Source organism: Hyaena hyaena, unplaced genomic scaffold (genome assembly GCF_003009895.1).
Source record: "Hyaena hyaena isolate Hyena2069 unplaced genomic scaffold, ASM300989v1 scaffold_673, whole genome shotgun sequence".
NCBI classification, from domain to species: Eukaryota; Metazoa; Chordata; class Mammalia; order Carnivora; family Hyaenidae; genus Hyaena; species Hyaena hyaena.
The window spans coordinates 415,328-431,774 of NW_024081308.1; the positions used below are offsets into that span (position 1 = coordinate 415,328).

A 16,447-nucleotide genomic window follows, 5' to 3' on the forward strand; every position below is an offset into this window, starting at 1 on the left:
GAAGCAGCTAGTGGCCCTCACACCCACGCCCGCCACTCCTTTGTTCAGAGTTGCCCACAGGAGGTGGGACTGCCTCTGTCTGGGAGATGAGGGAGCTCGCCAGTTTAACCACCTCCTGTACTTTTTATGAACTTTCATTTCAGATCATCAGAAAAGCCCTTTCTGAGGAAAAACGCGTCTCAACCAAAACATCAGCTGCAGACCTCGTGACAGAAACGGATCACCTTGTGGAAGGTTTAATTATTTCCGAGCTGCAAAAGAGGTTTCCTTCGCACAGGTAGGTGTGTTGGTCGGGAAGACACCCCAGTAACATGCTGCCAGGGTCTGACTTGGAGTGCCAGGGCGCTGGTCTCCGGGGGGCAGACGTGAACAGGGGGCCTTACCATCTGTCTCCAAAAGAGCATGGTAAACACACAGTTGTTTTCATTCATCTTAGTGTCATCTTGACGACCCTCATGTCAATATGTTACCTTACAAATCCTGAGAAGGGTCTACTTCCTATAAGGTGCCCAGGGGAAGTGCTCTGCTGCCCTTGGCTGAGCCACTTGGCATATTTCTGGAGGGACTTGGAGCAAGTAATGTTCCCTGCTTGTGTCTGCTTGGAGGCCCCCTGCAGATGTTCCAGGATGGACATGGCCCCAGGTCCACAGGCTGATGGTGCACCCCTGCCGGGACTCAGTGATGCATCCTCGCCTGCCAGGCCAGGCCAGCAGACCCAGAAGGCCCTTATGAGGACTCGACTCTCCTCTCTAGACCAGAAGTTCTTAACCTTTCTTGTGTCACCATGTGGAGAATCCAATGCAAACCACTAATTTTTTCCTCAGAAAAGTTCAAATATGTATGCAGCATTTTGCATCTAGCTCCAGGGGAACCCTAGACCTCAGAGGAAGACTCCCCTTGAATTCTGAGTGGGGCTCAGGCCCCTCCTTCACCTCGAGTTCTGCAAAAGAGAGTTGGAAAACCATTGCCTTGGATGGGAGGGGTCCTTCTCCTCACAGAGACTGGAATAGGGGATCTTGGATTTCTGGGTTTGGATCTCTATGATTGCGGTAAGGTTCCAAATTTGATGGGCTTACACAGCAGGGACCTGGAAGGTGGCCTCCCTGAGCATCCACGGGCACAGGGTATGCACAGTGGCATTTTCCCCCATGAGTGATGAAATGAAAGAAGGGACAAGCCAGCCTTCGCACATACCTTCTTTTTTCCCTGTTGTTTCCTCCTAGCTGGTTAGGTCACCTCAGGGTCAACAACTCTTGAAGTTCTCTCTGCCAGTGGGTCATGTTTGTTTTGTGTGAGCGTCTCTTGTTTCCTATTTCCTTATTCAGCGTGAAGTCAGGATTCCTGACATCTGTTAGAATATTTATAAGCTCTAAATGTTTATGATTTTCTTTTAACATTTTGAAGTATAAGTTAAATGGCAATGTCAAAAGGATTCGGTGGATTGCTTTTATTCTTTGAGAGGAAAAAGGCTGCAGTAACCAACCAGCTGTTTCTGGTTGAGGAACTATTTTGGTTCTTGAAGTTTCTGTGGTATTGGTCCAGGTGGCTGCGGCAGAAGTGAGGGCTGGCTTGGTTACGTGGTGAAGGCCTGGAGGTCACTGCAAGACCAGACATATTGACGTTATCAGGGCTTGGCTTCTGGCGTGTTTCAGTTAGAACACTCTTGACAAACTGAATTCTGAAATCACATACCTATCGTACGTGTTAGCAGCAGTTGCTGAGTGTTTGGGTCCACTCTAGCAGACTCAGGTCAGTATGGGGCATGGATTCCATTTGTACAAGGTGTTATTTAAATCTTTGTTGCTACATATCCCAGGATAGAGGTCAAGGTGTTATATCAGTAATTGTACCTCCCTCCACCCCACGCCCCATCCCTGCCCCCCTCTACCCTGCAGCCTGGCGTTGCCGGAGATCACCAGACTCTGAAGCCCCTTTGGAAAACCATTGACGTAGAGCAGTGGTCCCTACCTAGGGTGTACTCCAGGCCCACCTAGGAGCTTCTCCAACCTGCTAATGCCAGGCCTCCATCTCTAAAAAGGCCCTGGGAGATGAAGATGCACATACCTGACCAGGAATCCGTGATTTAGGGCGGATGGTTCCCAAACTGTCATGAGCTAGAGGCGGCCAGCCTGTGAGGGATGAGCCGTGGCTGCCCCGTGGTAAGCCCCGGCTTGTTGCCACCTCCTTCTCAGCTCTGAGGGCAGCGCCTAGGGCGGGCGGCTGGACGTCCTGCTTCCACTCTGCTCAGTTTGCCTAGAAAACTCAAATAGATGGAATCATTTCTCAACATATCTAGGCTAGGTTTGGTGTGGTATTTTTGTTTTTTTGTTTTTGTTTTTTTTTTTTTGCCAATGATTAGGATTTAAAAGAATTTGGGAGCATTTAATTTTATTTTAGATCACAGACAAATTGATAAATTTGCAATGAGAAAAAAATTACATACACATTATAAACAAGTGTACTGTAATTTTTCTGCATTCAGAGTATTTAAATATATCCCTTAAATAATTAGCATAAAGTTGCCTATGATCCTTATTTAGGAAGGACTCCCTGTTATTCTGAACTTATGCTCATCCTCATTTTATGTCTTTCATGAAACGATATTAAAGATACATCGCAACTGTTTTGTTTTTTAATAAAATAAGAAACAACTTGGTGTAGACTCCATGCTTTTATTATCTAATTGTACACATTTGTGAAACCCAGAGTCTGGTCCCTGATCTGTAAGACAGGAGTACACTAAGACAAAGAACTGTGAGACTTAAATTTGCTGCTGCCCGTGGCTCTGGCAGATCACCCCAAAGTACTCAGGGTCTCAGCTTTCTCTTTTTTTTTTTTAATTTTTTTTTAATGTTTTATTTATTTCTAGGAGAGAGAGAGAGACAGCGTGAGCAGGGGAGGGTCAGAGAGAGAGGGAGACACAGAATCCGAAACAGGCTCCAGGCTCTGAGCTGGCAGTCAGCACAGAGCCCGACGCGGGGCTCGAACCCACGAACCGCGAGATCATGACCTAAGCGAAAGTCGGACGCTTAACCGACTAAGCCCCCCGGGCGCCCCAGGGTCTCAGCTTTCTCATCTAGGACTGAGGAACCCAGCCAGGGTCATCGTGTGGTGGTAATGACAGAAAGCAAGCCAGCAGGTTGAGGCTGACAGGTAAAGCACAGCATTGGCATGGACCACAATCAGCTCAGTCTCCATCCAGGCCTGCCTTTGTTGGGTGCCTAAACCTGTTTTTAGCTGACGATTTTTGAGTCAGATCCAAGTTCCACGACTTTGGAAATCTGTAGTAGCACCACTGAACCGTACTTATAGCCACCTCGTCCTTGTCCTTGTGTCTGGATTGGCACAGGCGAAGAGAGGAGAGCAGCCTGAGCTGGTTGGTGCACCCAGCTGCCTCCTCTGTCCCAGGCTGGGCTCCCCTTGGCAGGACACGGCCTCAGCCATCATGGTGACTCCCCTGCCCTGCAGCATGCCCAGTGTGCGCTGAACTTGGAAGATGGGCGTTTCTGGCCACCACTGGCTAGACACGCGCTCTCCGCCGCTTTCCCACCGTGTTTTGCCCTGGGTGCCCATTGTCCTCGGGCAGCAGAGCCTGCTGTGATGCTGGCGAGGCCCAGAAGCATTAATTGCCTCCCTAGTGGACCGAAGGATGACCCTGATCTTGTCACGGTGTAGACAAACTAGCCAGAGAAAAAAGGCCTAGATTCCCTTGGCCATCAAAATTCTAAGAAGGGTTTGTTAGGACTGTAAGAAAAAAACGGCAGTCGAGTTATACAGCAGAATGTATCGTTCTAGTTTGTTACCAAGCTTTGAACCTTATGCCAGGGGCCGTTTTCCTCTTGTACGTTAGATGGACTTATGAAAAGGCCCTGGAGCTCCCTACAGTTAGGTGGATTGGTTTTTTCTATTTATGTTAAGGACTTTACATAGCTGTCCCAATGCTTTTATTAAGGTCTCTATGATTTCACACCTCCATGTGTCCAACTTGATGTCCCTGTGGAGAGCTGAAGAATGTTCTCTCCCATTCTGTAGGTACTAGTTTCCCACATGTGGAAAATCAGGTTTTGGTGAATAAACTATAGCCCTTCTCACATACCAGGGAAGTATTTGGGGCGCCTCAGAAGAGTGGACATGGTCCAAGGCCCTGCCCCAAAGTGCTGCCTGCGGGCAAGAAGCAAGTAGGGACGTGACAGACACTCCTTGCACCCCCGTTCACTCGGGCAGTTAAGTAGAGAAGAAGAGAACTCTCTGGCACGAATAGTCAACTGAAAAAATCTAGGGCTTGGGGCGATTACTTTGAGTGATTCCTACCAGAAATGCTGTGCATAACAGAAGCTGTGCCAACAGAAGCATTGTGGCTGCTGCTTTAAACAGGCTGCCTGGTGACCCCCTGGACCACGTCCATCCCACCCCCTGGCCCCGCGTGGTGCACTGCAGGCTCTGCTCCCTGACTCAGGTGTCAGCTGCCCGTCCTGCAGAAACTCTCTCTCCTCTCCTTCCCAGGACACGCCAGCAGTTGGCCCTCCCACTCTAGAAGATGCCCACTTCCCACTTAAATCAGGTTTAAAAAGGAAGAAAATCCCACATTCCTCTGCAGTTTCTGGGAATTTATATTTGGATGTGAGACCTTTCCTTTTTTTGAACATTTATTTATTTCTGAGAGACAGACAGAGCAGGAGACGGGGAGGAGCAGAGAGACAGAAAGACAGAATCTGAAGCAGGCTCCAGGCTCTGAGCTAGCTGTCAGCACAGAGCCCAATGCAGGGTTCGAACCCACGAACCGCAAGATCATGACCTGAGCTGAAGTCAGACACTCAACCGACTGAGCCACCCAGGCACCCCTAGTCCTTTCCATTTCTATCCTAGTAATGTCTTCTCACTGCTCTATGAACCTTGTGCCCAATTGAAGATTTCAGGGTGTGGGTTCCTCAGGTGTCTCACTCGGTGCTCCCCAACCCCAGTGCCCTGCCTCTCCTGCATGGGTTTCTCCAGGGGACAGTGGCTAGGGGTGGGGGGTGGGGTGGAGTGGAAACACTAACCTGAAACTGACACACATTCACTCATCATACACACTGACAGGTTTCAGATACTTTATCCGATAGGGGGGAGGTGACTCTGTGCGTACCTGTAGAGCATGAGTTTCATAGTTTTCCATAAAATGGAAAATGATGGATGGCCCCAGAGTTGTCAGGGGACCCTATGAGTTACAGGGCATGTGACATCAGAATGCACAGCGCTTGTTCCTCCTCAAGTGTTACGGACGAGAACGACACTGGAAATGCGTCTAGTGAGAGTATAGAACTGACTTTTTAGTTTTTTGAAATTGCATTTAATTTAAATTATTTGCGTGTAAACAGCCACAAATAGCTAGTTGGTACCGTGTGGGGCAGAGCAGTTACAGAGCTTTCTGGCTCAGCCTTTTATTTACAGTATGATGTCCGTCTCGGCTGCAAGTTCATTGGCACGTATTAGGATAGACGCACAGCTCTCTGGAGCACGTAGAGGCTGCTCTCCTGCTCTGGCCTCTTCAGGCGCTAAGCAGTCGCCTCATGACCACAACTGACCACGTATGAGGTGCCAGCAGGAGGATGTGCAATGTTTCCGGTTTTCCACTCACGTATCCTTCTTGATAAAAGCATATTGTCTTCAGGCCGCCTTTTTCTCTGTACAGACAAGGGCAGAGCATGAGAACCTGACAGGAAACCCTCCACGAGGCCTTGCATTCCTGCATAGAACAAGTGTCTGCTCAGCGCCTGCTGCGGACCAGGCCCTGGCGACACGGCGGGACACGGGGCAGAGGCCCCACTCCTGGTGAACCTGGGCTTGTTACATGACAGTTGGAGACACGTACCAAGCACTCTGTGCGCCAAGCCCTGGTGTGTGAGTTTCAGATAGGACGTGTTCTTGACTCTTGAGAGCAGCTCCAGGAGACCTGAGCAGAGACTGGCTCTGCAGGGACACCGGCTCAGAGGTGGCGGCCGTGATGCATAAACCAGGCTGTGGCGAGCCCGTGTGGATGGATGTTGGTGGGGGGGCGGTGAGGACAAAGGGAAGAAGTAAGGGCGCCTTGTCTTCTTGGCCCGAGCAGCTGGGTACTTGATGGTGCCTTTTGTTGAGCCACATGTGAAGAGGGACAACCAGGAGCTCCCTTTTGCACAGGTTAGGTGTTGAGATGCGTTTTTCTTATGTGGGTTCCTGACAGGAAATAGATGGCTTGCTCAAGCGAGGATGGCTCAGGAGGGCCTCTCTACAGAGGACTAATTATAAAGGAGGGAGCCGGGGACAGGGGTCCACTCTAGCCAGTGCAGGGGGTACACAGCCTCAGTCCTGGGTGCACGTGTTCTTACCAGTGTGAAGGAGAAGGTGTGGCCCACCCCAGGGCCTCTAGGCCAGAGGCCAGGATGGAAAGGGCCTCTGAGGAGAAATGGGAGCTCCTGTTGAGCCCAAATGGTGGGTGGATACGGTTGTCACCTTGTCTGCAGTGCAGAGGAGGCCAGGCTGGGTCCAGGCCCGGGAGAGGTCAGCTGTCGGTGACGTTCAGTACCTCAGATCAAGTGAAGCAGTCCACCCCAGCTACAGCACTACTGGTGGGAGAGCAAAAGCCCGAGTCCTGGGCCCTGCCCCCTGGCCAGCATTCCGCATGCTCTTCTCTGTCATTTGTCGTCAGCCTTTTCTCCTCCAGACTAAAGTTAGAGCAGAGTCCAGCCTTTGCATTATAAAATCTATTCCCCAGTATTCTTTTTAGTATTTCTCTACCTGACCCCCTCACACTCCTTGATGCTTTCCCAAAACTCCTATGTTTAGGTGTCACTTCGTGTGTTCTAAATCCTGCCAAGGAAGCTAGCAGACAGAAAAGCAGATGGTCTCTTGTAGATTCTGCCTCTGATCGACCCAGAGAAACCATCATGAAATCTCTTTGATGGGTCTTCTTTGTCTTTGATGGGACCAGAAGCAGTTTGAAGCGCTGTGTCTTGAGTTCCTGGCGAGTTTTCTCAGGCTGAGCTCCCGCCCACCACAGGTTCATTGCAGAAGAGGCAGCAGCCGCCGGGGCCAAGTGCGTGCTCACCCCCAGCCCCACCTGGATCGTCGACCCCATTGACGGCACCTGCAACTTTGTGCACAGGTGAGCATAAGCACGGGTCAGCCCCATTCAGGCGCCTAAACCTTCCTCAGAGCCCTCTAAGACTTTGTCTTTTCCAAAGCAGCATTTTTTGAGGCCGGGGTATGTGAACAAACCTCTAGTAGGTTGATAGTCTCATTAAAAATGTGACCTAGTATTGATATTTTTAAAAAATAAGGTTTTTCATATTATTTTCCTTACTGTGAAATACTCAGAGCACGTAGGGAATCTTCATTTGTTTAAAAATATTTTGTTTCCCGTCTTTAAAATGGTTTAAATTAAGAAGGACCCCTTAAGGAAGCCCCCGGAGACACAAGCAGGGTTATAAGGCAGGTGCGTGCAATCCAGCAGCTCAGGAGCATGGGCCTGGACGGCAGCCCCTGAGGGGTAGCCTTCCAGAGCTTCCCTCATAGACGGGAGCAGGCCTCATGCTATGGTGAGGTGGATCAGGAACCCACCAGCAGCGGCAGCCTGCCGGGCCTAATCTGACTGAGCAAATAACAGCCAAAGAGCAATCGGTTTCAGGGAGGTCAGAGAGGCCCTTGTGGAGAGGGGAGTGAGCTGCAGAGCTCAGGGAGGGGATAGGGATGTGGCCTTGCTCCAGAACCTCTGACTGATGGGATGGGCGTCAGAGGTGTCCGAGGACAGAGGGCACTGAATTTGACACGCTTTCCACGGACGGTTGGTTCTCTGACGTGAACATGCACAGGGCCGCCGGAGAGCTGGTTGGCACAGGCTCTGGGCCCTGCCTGGGTCCCTGTCCAGGTTGGGTGGCCCGGGGATGTGACTCCGCACAGGCAAATGGGCGACGCCAGCAGTGTGGGACCACACTTTGAGAGCCCCTTCCACAGACGGCTAGGAAATACTCCCGTTTCCTTACGTAAAGTGAAAAGCGTGAGCACAGCCAGACTAGGGGGACTCTTCTCTGTGTTTTGGCTCAAATGGTGAGTTTATGTGTAAGTATGTAAAGTAATCCTGATCCGTCATGTCAGTCATCATCCTTTTCCTAACCCCTTAACGCCGGTTGTCTTGAGAATTTAGTCGTGCCCACACATTGCCTTCTGAGGCAATGGAATAGTGCCATCTGGTGACAGCAACAGTGTCACCAGACTAATTTGAACTAAAGCATGACAACCCCCCACCCCCACCTGGGGCAGGGATTCGCATAGAGCCTCCGGTCTCCCCTTGTCGGTGTGTTTCACCGAGTGGATCTCCTGTTCTTCTGTCTCACTTGTCATCACAGTGTGCCGGTAATGGGGACAGGGCGGGCTGGGCCCCGTCGTGTGGGGAAGGCCACACATCCACCAGAGGGCCTCTCGTGGGTCCCAGCAGTTGCTGGGCCTCGCAGAGCATGGAACAAGAGACAGCTTAGAGAAGAGCATCCTTTAGAAAACCAGCTGTGGTGCTGGCTGTCCGCTTCCAGGACACGTTCAAGGGTCACAGCGTAGTGATTCCTGTGGCCTAAAGACATGGGACGCCCGTGACCACTGCAGCTCAGACAGGATCTGTTCATTCCTGTGTCCGACAGCGTCAGGGCTGAAGCACGTGGGAGAGAGCTTTCTAAATTACCTACAGCGGAGCCTGGTGTGCGGCGTGCTTGCCCAGCGAGCCACCCACCAGACGGCCATGCCGACTGCCGCAGCCTCAGCCAGGGCCCCCGTCTGTGTGGGACTGCTTTCCTAGTTTTCCTGGAGGTTAGCAGTACCCAGCTCCTCCTTCCTACCTGCTGGTAAGCTCTGCTGATCTGTACATAAAAGAGATTTTTTCGAAGAGGTACAGCAGCAACAAAATCACAAAACAAAAACACAGGGAATCTGCGATGTCACAGCCCCCCTCCAACAGCTGTGGCCCACACCCGCACAGGAGCCAGGGAGAGGAGGGCCATTGTTGTCACCCAGACCTGACCTCTGGGTGGAGGCTGCGATGCCTCCTCCTGGGGGGCCCCTCCTCACCTCAACTGGGACGTGGGTCTGGCCTTTTGGGAGGTCCCTACTGTCCCTTTATGTCTCGGAGAACCAGCAAGCTGATTATCAAAACCCCTCTCTGTTGGGTACTTGATGGTCATTGTTGAATTACGTCAGTCTTACATGACTTTCCGAATACTGCTTTCTTTCAAGGTCAGCTATCTTACAACGTGGTCAGTTAAGCTTGTTTGTCTTGGAAGCAGTTAGTGAAATGGTGGGAAGTAATTTTTTAAACAAACGAACCCACCCACACTGTAGAACGATCCTTCTGTGCCTCCGGCGACGATGCTACATAGCTGCACAGAGGCTCCTAAGAGTTTGCATGAGATCGTTTATGTCTTAGAGTGTAAACCATTCTGTGTTTCTTTGCAGGTTTCCCACCGTGGCAGTAAGCATTGGATTTGCTGTAAACCAAGAGGTACGTCGCCGGTGGGGGTCCCCCCTGGCCAGTGGTCCTGAGCCCCCGGGGTCTGGTTTAGCCTCTTCCTTTTTGGGATCGATCCCAGTACTCCTGTTTTTCTCTCTTTGTCATGTGCCCTAATCACGACTAGTAAATCCAAGCATGTATTTTTCAAATCCAGGAAAGTAAACAAGTGAAAACTGGTTTTGGAGTGTGCAGGTTTGGGACTCCATGGCCAGCCCGCCCCCATGGTGGCCGACCCTTGTTCCTACCATGGTCTTTCTGTGAGGCTGCTGGAGAAGCATGGAAGGGGAAGTTTTGAGCAAACGTCCACGTTAGTTTCCCTCTGACCCCTGGGGCGTGTGATCTAGTCACACATGGAAGAAACTCCTATTTTTGGAGGACATTTGTAATCCCGGTATTTCATTAGTTCTTCTTCATCTCCCTCTAGCCAGCAGCATGAGAACGAGGCCGCTGCAGGGTTCCCATTGCCCAAAGAGCGAGGCAACATCTAGGCCCATAGGACGCATAGAGGGCGTTAATCAGTTTAAGCCGTAACACTTAGCACTTCCTGTCACCACAGTATATTTACATAGGACTTGGGGTTTGTTTTTTCCAAAAGCAGCCGTCCATCAGAGCACTGTTTTCTCATCTTCACCCTCAATGCTAGCATCTGTTCCCTAGCGTGGAGACTGAGAGAAGTTTGTATCCGTGTGACAGTGCTTAAGGTGAAGATACGTAAGAATTTTAAGATGGAAATCTGGTTGAGTTACGTGCTCACTTGTTTCTCTGCCAGGTGTCATTGAGACCGAAGGAGGCTGAGCAGTAAGCTCAGAGGGTGACGCTCATGACCACATGTCAGTAACTGGGTTTGGGGGACAAACTGCTGTGGGCGGGCAAGGTCTCTGAGGGCAGGGCCCGCGGCCCCGATGGGCCTGGTGTGAGTGACTGCACGCAGGTGGTCTGGGCTGGTAGTGGAGGGCTCTGGTCAAGGGCGGCACCCCAGCCTTCCTCACCCTTCCCTCCTGCCAGCAAAGGCCTCCAGGCCACCCAGCCACCCCAGGGGCACGGGGTCTAGAGGCTCGTGTGGTTCTAGGACTACCCTGATTTGGGAACCCCCTGAAAGCTAGGGTGGGAGGTAGGGAGGAAGATAGGGAAGTATTGCTGGAAGGCTGGCTGAACGATCCTCCCCAGAAACAAACCTTCTTCCTGCATTGTTGGGGAGTCCATTCCACAGTGGTCGAGCTGACCCCAGACTAGCTGAGACTCTCCCAAGAGATTTGGCCTGGGTCTTTCTTCATTTTCCAAGGGAATGAAAACATGGCCAACCCCCAGACCACACATAGCTGCTTTTGTTCACCCCAACTACTGACAAGTTGGTAGAAGAAAGAAGGCAAAGAACGTGTGTGTCAGGCAGCATTTTTTCCCACCCTCACCTCTTATTTTTACTGTACCTAGTGGGAGGCTGCCATCTGAGGCCTTTGTCACCTGGTTTACTCCAGCTGCAGTTTGGCGCTCTGCCTGCTCAGAGATGCGCCCCTCCTTGGTGAATCACCTCTCCCCCTGGGCCGTCCTGGACATGTGATTCTATCATCAGCTTTCCAGATGTATTCCTAATTCTTCACAAGTCAGCAGCTTGGAGGGTTTCCTGTGGGGATTAGTCACGAGGAGCCTTCTCCACCCCCCAACCCCCAAAACAGAGGCCTTTCTGAAGAATTAAGTTTTTTTCAATAGCTTCCAGTTACTCATGCTTGATTATGATGTTAATTTTTAGCAAAGCTGTATTAGTTTTAGTATATTTTTAGAGCATGTCATTTTCGAAAAGACCGTTTGCTTTCATGTCCAGTTTTGAATGGAGACACTGATGTGTTTTAGTTCCCTTTTGTAAGGGAATTTCCATCACACTGGTCATAACACCAAGAACACCTTCCCCTTTGAATTTCTGTCTTATTTTCTGTGTCAAATAAGTGAAGCATTTTTGTTTTCCATCCCGCCCCTGTACCCCACAGCTGGAATTTGGAGTGATTTACCACTGCACAGAGGAGCGGCTGTACACGGGCCGGAGGGGCCGGGGTGCCTTCTGCAACGGCCAGCGACTCCGGGTCTCTGGGGAGACAGGTGGGGCTGCGCGCGGCTCGTCTCAGCTCATTTCAGATGGAGAAATGTGAATGGAAAATGCCAGAATCTCCATGCTGGGAGACAGTGCTGGAAATCTCCTGCTGAGGGTTCAATTTCTTTAGGGACATTGCGTCCCTGATGACCTGGAAATCGAGCCAGTTCTGTGTCTTAATGTTTTTGTGGATGTGGCCAAGAGCTTTAAATAGTCTCTTTCTGTTTTACACTTGCATCTTTCATCTTCAGTGCTCAGAGAGACCCAGTCACCAGTGTGGTGTGGCCTCTAGCAATCCAGGGACGAGGGCAGGGTCAGAAGTACGCTCTGGCCCTCAGAGTGTCCAGGTAGAGGTCAGTCATCCAGATGTCACCAGGTTGACGTCACCCAGGTGCAGTCTGTGGCTTGCTGGGCATAGACTGGCTGCCTGCCGTTGGCTTCGGGGTCTGTGAGAAGACGGTGGCCATGGGAATGAGCCGTGTGAACACGTGACGTTTCCACACACCACAGCTGTGTCTCCAGCGGCATTACTCCTAAGGCAGAATCTCAAGGACAGCCAGTAGCTTTTATAAAGCAGCTGTGTTGACGCTGAAACTGCGCAGAAGTACGTATCCTTAACAATAAGCTGGTTTTGGTTTTTTGCGGGCTTTCCCGCCTTGCTCTCACACTGATTCAATCCGTGATATTTTATCGCATTGTGGGACAGGTACTGTGGGGGCAGAAACAGAAGAAGAGCCACAGCCTAGAAGCAGCTAGGTTAGGAGACTTTGAAAGCTCCCTCATGTCCATGTTTGAGTGTGAAAAGGTAGAAAAGCGCAGTGGCTGCTAACTTGGAACTTGCACATCTCTGCAGCAGGACGTTGTGAGGTGCCCTCCCCCTCATGGCTTCCATCTGTGAGTGTCAGCGCTCTGCCTTTCTTCATGGGCCTTAATTCTGCCTTTTCTTCCTCCCTGGGTGGCGCCTGTGTGCCTAGGTGGCCTCAGAGGCAATGAGAAGAGCGGGGGGGGGGGGGGGGGGGGGTGGCTGGCCCTGCCCTCCCGCTGCTTCTCACTGAGTGAGGAGAATGAGTTCTCCAGCTCTGATCTGCAGCCCGAGGACAGCACCACCATCAGGGAGCCCTCTGTGCCTGCAGCCCCGTGGGAAGACCAAGGGGGCTCCCTGAGGCGCCCATGAGGGTCATGAGCATGCCCGGGGAAGTGGAACGTCATGCAAGGCTTCAGACAGACGTGGGACCAGCAGGACACACTAATCATTACTGCTTCTAAGTCACAGAGAGATTCCAGAACAGCTTCCAGCCTTGCCCCATGTCTCCCTCTCTCCCAGAAATGTTTTGTTTGGCTGTGTAAAGAGTAGCACTAATTGTAGGTACACACGCCAAGAGGTAACCACTCCGGCCAGATTGTGTAACTCAGTAGTGAGGAAGCATGTCATTAAACATGCTTACGTGAACTTTGCTCTATATTCGTTTGATTAGAACACTCGGCTCCATTCACACACACTTGGCTTCCTGGTCGGTTGCCTACGTGGCTCAGTTGTGCATGACTATCTCATGTCCTCAGAGGGGCTCTCAGACCCACGTGCGCAGGGACATAGGGTCACCTCTACATCTGGCCCGTCGTCGGCCCTCCGGCCCCGTGCAAGCCTTGTCACAAACCCCCTCTATAACACAGCTGGGACTCCCACTTCTCTCAAAACTGCCCAGGTTCTGGAGCCCCCTTTTAAAAAATTGTGACTTACAAAGAGTCCGATGTAACTGCTTTCAGTGGTCATTTTGTACTTGTCGGGTGCCTAGATTTCTGTGGAGGCGACAGAGCCATCATCTGTTTCAGTCCTGATTCTGCCACCTTCGGTGTGAAAGCCAGCTGTCACTAAACCCCCCCCCCCCAAACCTCCACCCTCACGTGGTAGGTGGGCTGGTGATGACGGTAACTGAGGATTCAGTGCAGCCCTACAGAGAAAGCGCCCAGTAAAATCCCTGGCACACAGTACCCAAAGATGAGCATCGTTACCAAAGGAAAAACTTCAGTCTTTGCACAAAATCATTAAAGTCCATTGTGAGGATCGGGGTGCATATCTGGAGGAAACAGGACACGCACCACTGATCTTTCTCCTTCCCTTATTCCGATTACCTTTCCAGAATGTCTTCCATTCACAAAATAAAAAAGCAAAAAGAACCATATCAGATGGGGTAAAGGATTAGATTGAGGCCAGAGTTTCCTGAGTACCTTTTTCTTGACCTCCCACCGTGCAGAATTTAAGACCTGTACAAAGTAGAAAAAGTACAGTGAGCCCACATGACCCACCACCGTCCAGTATTGTCAACTCGGCCACCCCTGCTTCATCCATACCCCCACCCTGTTCCCACCACCACGAGCAAGTCCCTGATACAAATCCCAGACTTAATATCATTTCCTAGTCGGCATTTCAGTACGCGTCTCCAAAACATACGCGTGTTTCTCTAAAATGCGTTATCATGCACACCTCTCAAAATTGTCAGTCATTTCAAAAGTCATTAAATATCCGGTGTACAAATTTCCAGTTGTCTCATCCTGTGGAAAACAGCTTTTCAAGGCCCCACTCAGTTTTCAGGGCTCCTTGTGGCTCCTGGTCAGTCTTCGTCACTCGCCCTCTCCGTGGACAGAGCTAGGAAGTTGTCTTTAAATATGAAAAACATCATGTGTTCATACTGGTGTCTTCAGTTCATATTCATGACTACAAGGCTGTCTCCCTAACTCTTTGACTGGTGTCTCTTCTGCCCACACTGGACCCCATATGCACAGTGACGTGGGGAATGATACATTCAGTAATGTCACACGATCACTTTTCCTCTTTATCCCACAGCACACAAAAGATACCAGTTTCTGAATAGTGATACTAGCCAACTGTCAAGAAACTTCCCCAGAGCCCTTGGAATGATGTTTTGTGTTGCTTTGCTTTGTCTTTTCCAGTCTACAGAGTGGTTCTTTACTCCCTTTGCTTGTGAGAATAACCTCTTAGATACATTTGCTACACTTTGTTTTTAATTTGGGAAGACTACCTTTTTAAAAATTGATTTTGTGTTGTAACTAACTATACAAAAAGCTACAGTGTTACAAAGTCAAGTCTATAAAACAAAGTGTATTTCAGGAGGTGTGGCTTCTGTCCCTGTCCTTCACCCTATTCTCAGTCCCCTGTAGAGACTGCTGTTTAAAAATGATTCCATTGCTTATTTTAGGTGTATTTTTTTTTTAAATAAGTGCTGCTTTGTTTGTTTTTATTCTGTCTTGATATAATTTTTGGTATTTAGAAAGTTTCTATTTTTGTTCCAATAATTTCCTTTATCTAAAAATGTTTCTATTCTGTCCTAGTCCTCTCTTTTTTGGGGGGTTATTGTCTCTTGGTTCTCTTTTCTCAGTAATAATTCTTAAGTGAGCTTGTAACTCTTCTTCCCTTTCCTCATAATGTACTCCAATACATAATTAAAACACAATAGTTCAGTTATGACAAGGCCATTGGCTGCTTATTGTACTAGCCATACCCCCTCCTCATTACCTTTCCACCCCCGGAGGGTTGTGCCTGTGTGTTGACAGGGCAAGTGGCCACGTGTATGATGCTCTCACCCCAGAACTATCAGTTAGTGCATAGTCTTGGTTCCACTAATATACTTAATATCCAATAAGTATATTAGATGTGGTACCCGCACCAGTCCCATGTGCTGATGGATCTCCATTGGGTGAAGCTCAATGGAGCAGCATTCCCCACACTTTTGATCCTATTTATACAACCAAAAGAAATGATTGAAGACCCCCAAAGAGCTTTCCTTTATGTAAGTTATACCTATTGGTGTTCATGTATTTGGAAGTTAAGCAGAAACTTTAAAAATACTTATTAGTTTACTTTTAAAAGAACTCATTACATGTTAACATCAGTACTATATATTAATGAGAAGCAACCATGTTTTCCAAAAACAATTTTTCATGATTGGCCTTGGTTTACACTTTTTTAAATCTCTTTGTAATGTCTGGCTTAATCAAAGACAACTGGATTCTAAATATCAGCTTCTGTATTCAGTCTGTTGTAATGTATCACCTTGATGTATGAAGAAGATCTCACTTTACACAGCTGAGTAGTTGGAAAAAGTGAAGAATATTTTAATAGACTTTCAGATAATTGGGGATATTCTTCTTTGATGCCACACCAAAACTCACGAAATGGTGGTTTCTTAAAGGTTAGTCACAACATGAAACATAATGACATATTGATGAATTTTTTGGTACTCTGTGACCGTGAAATCCACTGGGCAGGTCTCCTACTTTGAAGGGATCTTTTGCTCATGAATGATTTTGTAACATCATGCCTTGGTCACTTGGAAAATATGGGTTCACTGAGATTTTCAACCACTTTTAAATGTTGACCTGTTGACTGATTTCATCTTAAAATACTAAGCAAGTTGTACTCATTAGTATTACCACTCTTATGAGAAATCTTTAAGTGCTGGGAAGGTGTCACGCTTTTAGGTGTAGATACAAGCCTTCCCAAATCCCAGCTTCTGCTTCAGACCTTGAATTTTATCATTGGCAGCCTTAGCACTTGAAGTCATGAGCTCACTGCCTTCATCTTCAAAAAAATCTATCCACCTCTGAATAGCTTTGGTTTAACTAAGCCCTCCACCTGTACCTCCCATCTCATCAGACAAAATATTGAAAAGACACGTGCTTAGGTTTGAGACTTAATATGATTCATAATTTTTGCAACTTTTTCATTCTTAAGTAAAACTGACCCATTTACCCCCAGAATGTGAGTGTGGCAGAGAGGACTGCCCTGACCCCCAGAACGAGGCGTGCCCTGCCTGGCTGTGTCTGCTCTGTGCAAA

General features: G+C 49.2%; 1 protein-coding gene across 1 annotated transcript in view; it reads left to right on the top strand.

The window, feature by feature from the left end:
* IMPA2 (inositol monophosphatase 2) overlaps positions 1–16,447 on the top strand; it is a 42,338-nt gene that overhangs the window by 15,766 nt on the left and 10,125 nt on the right. The window contains exons 2-5 of the mRNA XM_039217252.1: positions 144–277; positions 7,019–7,123; positions 9,457–9,502; positions 11,494–11,602. Coding sequence (XP_039073183.1) covers positions 144–277; positions 7,019–7,123; positions 9,457–9,502; positions 11,494–11,602 — 394 coding nt within the window. The remainder of the gene's footprint in view (positions 1–143; positions 278–7,018; positions 7,124–9,456; positions 9,503–11,493; positions 11,603–16,447) is intronic.